Source organism: Chaetodon auriga, chromosome 5, assembly GCF_051107435.1.
Source record: "Chaetodon auriga isolate fChaAug3 chromosome 5, fChaAug3.hap1, whole genome shotgun sequence".
Lineage (NCBI taxonomy): Eukaryota > Metazoa > Chordata > Actinopteri > Chaetodontiformes > Chaetodontidae > Chaetodon > Chaetodon auriga.
In genome coordinates this window covers 13,344,582-13,352,131 of record NC_135078.1, presented here as the reverse complement: position 1 = coordinate 13,352,131, position 7,550 = coordinate 13,344,582, and the positions used below count along the sequence as shown (strand labels likewise).

General features: G+C 41.7%; 1 protein-coding gene across 1 annotated transcript; it reads right to left on the bottom strand.

The window, feature by feature from the left end:
* Positions 1-2,405: 2,405 nt before the first annotated feature.
* Positions 2,406-6,819, bottom strand: LOC143320796 (UDP-glucuronosyltransferase 2A2-like). Its single transcript, XM_076730744.1, has 6 exons — positions 5,879-6,819; positions 5,504-5,652; positions 5,215-5,346; positions 4,080-4,167; positions 3,033-3,252; positions 2,406-2,691 (listed from the first exon to the last, which is right to left on the bottom strand). The coding sequence occupies exons 1-6, from the start codon at positions 6,600-6,602 to the stop codon at positions 2,406-2,408; spliced, it is 1,599 nt and encodes a 532-aa protein (XP_076586859.1). The 5' UTR covers positions 6,603-6,819.
* Positions 6,820-7,550: the final 731 nt, after the last annotated feature.

Below are 7,550 nucleotides of genomic sequence, written 5' to 3'. Positions count from 1 at the left end.
TTCCCACACCCCTTTACCTGCAACCAGTCACACACATACAACACACGAGCACACATACAAACACACACCAAGAACGGTGGCAGCCGTAACACAGGTGAAAATATCAACACAGCAAAAATCATCATGTCCAGCTCCAGACTCCCTGAAAACACAATTTGATGCTATTCTTATATCACTAGAGGGCACACTAGTGGTTTCCCTTGTCTGTTGATTGGTCTTGGGCGTCATACTCTGTGAGCCAACGTATCAAACTTATCCATAAAGAGGAGTGTAATTACCACTATGTCAAAGGTGTGAAGAATAGAGGTGAATGTACCACAGTTTTAATGTTTTAAAAACAACCTAAATCTCTCAAAGTGTTAATGTACAGCTTAGTTTGTATACATTTTTAAACTGTTGAAATTGCCAGGAGGAGTGCAGATCCTCCACTGTTGCCGTGAGGAAGTCATGGAAGCACCTGGACGTCAGGTGTTAATGGTAGGAAATGACAGAATGAGAAATTATTTTGTAACTGTATTCTCTCGTAAGACCACCTCAGATGTACAAGAGGGTAAATATCTCATTAATTCATTTCTTTATTTATATGTTTTTGTCTTTTCTTCTCCAGTTGCCTGTTCATGATTCCCTCCGCCTCAATGGGTTTATGCCAACTGTCCCCAGACATCTCTCAGGTCTACGAGCTGTCCTGGGGTCAACTCTTTGGACTGTGAAATTGTGATGTCTGCTTTGTTGAGGGGCTCTTTTCTGAAATCTTAGTGTTGGGCTCCAAACCTCAACTCATTTGAGGTACTTTTGTTAGAATCTACAATTGAAACTGGTGACATATACCCTCAGAAATTATGAGTAGCACAAAAGTAAAAGTAACATGGTTATTCAAGAAGACAAGCTTGGTTAATGAACAGAATTAAAAATATTCATCCATTTTCTACCACTTATCCCGGGCTGCGTTGTGACGACAACACGCCCAGCCAGGTAGACCATACATTCTTCTCCCAGTTTTCCAGTTCCTCTTTGGGGATCCTGGGATATTCCCAAGCCAGATGAGACAAACACTCTCTCCAGCATGTTCTGAGTCTATTGCGGGATCCCCTACCAATTAGACATGCCTGGAAAACTTCCATAGGAAATGGCCCAGGAGGCATTCTGATCAGATGCCTGAACCACCTCAACTGGCTCCTTTGCCTTGAGGCTAATCTCCCTCTTCACCTCAGATGTACAGTACAGCGCCCACATACTTGCTAATGCCACACCATTTGCCTGTCGATGTCAAACTCCATTTTACCCTCACTCATGAACAAGACCCTGTGAAGCTTGAAGTCCTTCACACGGGCAGCAAGTCACTGCCAATGTGAAGGCAGCAATCCACTGATATCGAGCAGAGAACCATGGCCCGGCCATGGTTTCAGTGTTTCTCTGGTTTGTGACCACTACACTGCAGACGATGTAGCTGCCTGCTTCTTATGGAAATTGAAAGATAGAAATTTTTTTTCTAGAATATTTTCATATTATAGAAAAAAAGATAATCCCCCCCACAAAAAATTATGCTGTTATGCAAATCTATTTTTGCAATCTATTTGTTTGAAGCTAATTTGGCTCACTATTTTGATGACATGGTGATGCAGGAAGGAGCAGTCGTAGACTTAGGCTGTCTGTGGGGCAGGGGCAACAAACTGAAAAGGGCACCAGCCACATGTGGTGGAGCACCAGCACACAGAAAGTCGTGATGCATTTATGGTGAAATTGTTCCAAAACCCTTGTTCATTTTAACATTGCTTTATTGTCTGACTCAGACTTGAAGGATAACAACTCCACGTCTGTTATAAAAACACACATGGCCATTTAATCACATTTTCTCCACTGAAACCCTCAAGGTCACATTTTCTCCTTTTTAAGGACACCTGTTAGAGCACTGCATTCTGTTTTTCTCCACTGGAAGTGGAAGTGTTTTATTTAACATTGGGGCATCCTTGAGTCCACCAGTGTGACAGAGCAAACAAGAAGAATGTCCACACATATTCGGAAGCACATACATGGTGTTTGTCTATGTAGAAGTTAACAATGTTACTACTAATGTTTTTTAGGCTAAGCCGACTGAATCTGAGTTTACAGTGACAGCACAGGTGAAACAAATAGTACAACAAAATCGTTGCTCCTCTTTATCATGCAGATGACTGCTCCGATGAAACGTTTCACAACAGCAGTACACATTGAAAACTGATTTTTTTTTTTTTTTTTAACTTCTTTCAGGTTTTTTACCCTAATAAGTTGTTTCAAAGTAGTGACAATGACTCATCCCAAGCCACACAGTCCAATGCAGGGCATTGTGGCTACATTACATCCTTCAGAACAACAGAGGTGCTTGTTTCTCTGCCTATCAGCTCTTCACCAACTACATTTCCATTTAGTTACTCAGCCTTTCTCTTTGTCTTTTCCTTTCTGCCGCAGCACCTGCAGAAGCAGAATTTGCAGGCCTTGATGAAGAGGAGTATGAGGAACAGAATGATGGCAAGGAGGAGGACCAGGACGTCCAGGCTGTGATACTGGTACCAGGTGAGTTCATGGGCCTGGACCCTCAGGTGCTTGGCTCCTTTGTTTCTCATGGTGTACTCAATCCAGAATACCGCCTCATCCAGAGGGCTGACTGGTCTGTCATGGTGGATACTGGACAGCCACATGGCATTCTCCTTGTACCTATGAATGTGGAAATGCAGGGTTGAAAATGTGGATGAATGCATTGTATATTTTCAATTTTCATACTCTTTTGGTATGGACAAGGGGTAAATGGTTGATTTTTTTCAGTTTCAATCCACAATATGAGGGGAATGTCAGCTTGTGGTTTTGTAATGTCATTGTGACCTTGAAACTCTGGTGGTAATCGAACTCTGTCATGCAGCATGAGAGCATGGCTCCCTTATGGCATGTGGTCAATCTGTATTATCATTAATTTTGAACTGTCCAAAGAGGCAAACAAAAGGAAAGAAAAACTGCTTTTAATACCCCAAAACAAACCAAGTGCAGGTTAGAGATCTTACGATTTGTCGTTGATGACAGCATTGATTGCATCTCTAAGGTCCTCAGTCTTCATGAAGTTAAAGTCCACGATAATGGCAGCTCCCTTAGCCTTCATATGGATCAGGTTGTCTGGCTGGTCAGCGAACATGGGGATGCCCACCATGGGCACACCGTGGTAGATGGCCTCATAAATCCCATTTGTGCCACCATGAGTGATGAAAGCTCTGGTCTTGGGGTGACCTGATAGGGCACCAAAAATCATCAAACATATGATGCACTCAGTTATGTTGTATTCTTTCAGCCTTATGCTAAAATTGTTCATTCATTCATTCATCTTCTATACCCGCGTATCCCTTTTGGGGTTGCGGGGGGCTGGATCCTATCCCAGCTGGCAATGGGCAAGAGGAGGGGTACACCCTGAACCGGTCGCCAGCCGATTGCAGGGCAACATAGACAGACATACAACCATTCACACTCACACCTATGGACAATTTAGAGTCACCAATTAACCTAATGAGCATGTTTTTGGTCTGTGGGAGGAAGCCGGAGTGCCCGGAGAGAACCCACGCATGCACGGGAAGAACATGCAAACTTCATACAGAAAGGCCCTGCCCGACCCGGGGATCGAACCAGCGACCTCCTCCTGCTGCGCCACCATGCCACCATGCCACCATGCTAAAATTGTTTTAATTAATTTTTTTCCCTGATCAGTGTAAGTCAATAAACATAATGACAAAGTGCAAACAGATTGGAAATTTTGGCAATAAGGATTCTGACCCCTTAGTGCGTAGTGGAAGTACCTTTGGCAGTGATGACAAACTCCAGTCTTCTTGGGTATGATGCAACAAGCTTTATACACCTGGATTTGAGAATTTTCTACCAAGCTTCTCTGCCAGTCAAACTGAATAATAATAATAATAATAATAATAATAATAATAATAATAATAATAATAATGAATTTTGTAGTGGATACCCTGTTTCATTTAAGAGTAAATGTCCTGAGGGTTAGGGTTAGAGTTAGTGATTACTGTCTCAAAGGCCTGTTCAGTTGGCTTTATTGACATTACCCAGTAGGTCATTCTGAGGGATCCAGTTGTATATTCTGGTGTTGGCACCCAGAGTCTTTGGTTTTTCTCCACTGTATCTCCACAGCACCTATAAACAAACACTTTCAGACCAAGTGCTAATTGTATGTCATAGTATTCAGCACAGTAGCACATTTGATAATAAATGTGATTTAGAAAAGTAGTTGTGTTTTGTAACATTTCAGTACTGTTTTTTGGAAAATGGTTGATCTTTGGTGACTAACTTGTGGTTTTAGGTGAACATACAAAATCTATCTAGTGTGATTTGTTAACATCACTTATTTTTGAAAATCCCACCTTTCCCATCAAATCTTCTTAAATGGTATAACCTGTCCCAATATCCTGATTCACCCAGAAAAAAATGCCAGATCATTCTAACTTCATTACATGAACTGCAAATCATCAACCTTATCATAATCTGATTAATTTCCAACCCTGCAGGGAGGTGCTGGTCTCAGTACTTGCTAGTGTGGTATGAACATCAGTCTGAGGCTTAAACCTTGCCTCGTATGCGAATCCATAACAGTGAACTTTTCCTTGCCTTTGTTTTGTTACTTACATAACATCTGCTGATAGTGCAGTTTAAAGGAGTGAAATTAAAAAAAAAATCTTGCACATGAGAACATCACTAGTCAAATAGCATTGCACTGAGAAAGTATAATGTTAGAAAATCAAACCTGCTTTGCCATGTAATGACAATGTAATACTGACAACATTTAAGTGTTTGAAGTCACATTGAAGGATTAGCTATTTTGAGTTAGTTTCAGGTCCCTGCTATTTGATTTTCTAATGCAGTGAATCATTGCCTAGTATGCTGTTACTTTGTCGAAACTCTAACAGTAACAGGACGCCATTAAAACTGCCTTTAGAGGTCATTCAGGTCATTTCCAGCAGGCCTCTGACCTTGTCTTTTTTTTTTCTTTTAAGAGTTTTTGCTATTTTTTTTTCGTTATTGGATAGTGACAGTGAAGAGGGAGACAGGACATTGGGGAGAAACAGGGGTACGACATGCAATAAAGGTCACCATCTGGGATTGAATTGGCAACTGCGGCTGGAATTGGACTGGCGACGGTTGCAACAACACAGCCATGTGACATGTAAAAATTTGTCCTCTGACCTTTTGTGGGATCTGAGCGAGGGCCGAGGCTATCATATTTCCTTTCTCTGTGGTGATGTTCTTGATCAATGATCCCAGAGTGAAGGCCACAATTCCTGCGTCCCCAGAACTCTGCACAAAGTCCTCCATTTCCTGCAAGAGTATAGAAAACTATCTCAAGACAAACCAGCCAGTGTTTACTTTACTTTTCCCTGCATTTTTTGGATTATTCTCCTCATTGTGTAGGTCAGGATAACTGTGGCGGTGTAATAAAGGATGAACAGATCTGTGATAGCACAGACAGCCCTACCTTTGGTAAAGGTTTAGCAGGTCTGCAGTGGATCCCACCAACAAATTTGAAGTTCGGAAGGAAAGGACGAGGGAAATCAAAATCCCAGTAGGTTCGCATCAACCAGATATCTGCTTTACCCATCATCTCACAGGCACTGATGGGTGTTCCTATCACAAGTAATGGATGACAGTCACCCATTGCAAAGTATTCCCAGTACTTCAGATGGGATAGCTAAGCTTTTATTTGAATTTATATTTTGATTTTATTTAGAATAACGAATTGTTGACAAATGTGATTTGACATAAAACGTTGTAATTAAATCATCATTGAACTTTATGTGGTTCATAAAAATGTTTTGTTACACACGGTGCTTCTTGTAGCCGAGTTACTTACCTTTGACTTCAGAGTAATAGTTATCTAATTCTTTCCAGTAAATTTTACTCAGCACGATATCCTGCAGTGCATTGAAGAGAAAGTTCCACACTCTCTCTGAGAAGTCCATCTTATCAGTCAATTTGCTCATAGCACCAGGAACAAAGGATGGTGGAGCAGGTAGCTGACCACAATGTCTCTCCCAGTTATTCCCGAGGGAAAAGCGCAAGGAGAAGACCAGGGGGATGCCCAAAATATCTGCTATTAAATCACTGCCAGGGTAGATGGGGTCAGCCAGGAGAAGGTCGTATTTTCCATCCTTCAGCCTCTTCATGATGGTTTCTGATTTCAGCACGCCATCCAAATACTTCAAAGAATACTGCAAGTCAATCGTCATCAGATTGATGAATCTCATGTAAATCTGCAAGTAGCTCATATGATCCATCTCGTACATGGAGAAGTGAAGGAACTCTTCCACGAACTCCTCTATAGCCTCCATTGAGACAGTGACATTGAAGGGTTCATAGTGAAAGCTGGAAGGCTCACTGATGTTCATGAACAGTGTTGCGCTCGGGACGAGAACCGTCACCTGGTGTCCCCTGTTAATTAGCGTCTCCAGCACAGGCTTCAGGTTAATCCAGTGGCTGCCTTCAGTGTACCACACCAAAATGTTGCCTCCATTTGCGCTGCATATCACACAAAATACCAACAGGAAGCAAGAAGAGAACCGCTCTCCAAGCTCCATGGTGTCTTTTTGTGAGGGGAGGCTGTCTGTGACCTGATCCCTTTAAAAAGGCACTCTTAGAAAAACAAATATTAACTAAAAAAAGCTGAACTCTGGCTTGTAGCTCGTATTTCTGTTGCATGAGAGATTAGATAACATACCCATCAGAGGCAAGTGCTTCAAGGTAAAAGGTTGTGGCTTTAAAGTTAATATTCAGTATTACTCTCTCTAACCTGTATTAGAAATCCACAAACGGAAAGCAAAAACAGACTTCAGATCCTCAGATTCTAGTTGTTAGCTGTGGAGAGATGGAGTCAAATGACACAAAAGGATAATGATTTCATCTAAATGGGCTTGGACACACTTATATAATCTGAGGAAGTTGTGTGTGCATGTGGCTGCCTGTGCACAAATTCCCCTGCATACCACTGAAGGGCAGTGATGGTTTCAGTGGAAGGAGGGTTATTGTTGTTTTAGGATTGCAAGGATTGTATGTTAAAACACAAACTGCAACCAGATTCTGTTTTAAAATCATATTTCAAAACTAAGCTGTGTCTTAACCATTTTTTCCCTCACTTGTGATATTTGTAGCCACACTAGCACCACTTTGGTCCAGACTAAACTATCTCGACAACTTTTGGATGGATTGCCTTGAGATTTTGCTTAACATACGTGGTGCCAAGAGAATGAAGTCATCAGACTTGAGCTGTCCCCTGACTTTTTGTTTAGTGCCACCATGAGATTGACATTTTTGGTTTTTACTGAAATGTCTCCACAACTATTTCATGAATTTCCATGAATATTTGGTGAGATGTCCACGGGCCATAATTAACAATGACTTTGGTGATTCCTTAAAGGTGGGGTGAATAATTCTGGAGAAAGGTCAGAATTCACATAGCCGTGGCTCTGTAAATGGCAAACAAAGTGACCAAGCCTCGCAGTGCCATTCCAGCCAGTCAGCAACAGTTA

What these genes read in the sequence shown, in the direction of transcription:
- LOC143320796 (XM_076730744.1), bottom strand. Translation starts at nt 6,602, where the DNA reads ATGGAGCTTGGAGAGCGGTTCTCTTCTTGCTTCCTGTTGGTATTTTGT. An exon ending in CTATTACTCTGAAGTCAAAG is followed by an intron (nt 5,653 to 5,878) that starts GTAAGTAACTCG and finishes TACTTGTGATAG; the next exon opens with GAACACCCATCAGTGCCTGT. An exon ending in CTGCTAAACCTTTACCAAAG is followed by an intron (nt 5,347 to 5,503) that starts GTAGGGCTGTCT and finishes ATACTCTTGCAG; the next exon opens with GAAATGGAGGACTTTGTGCA.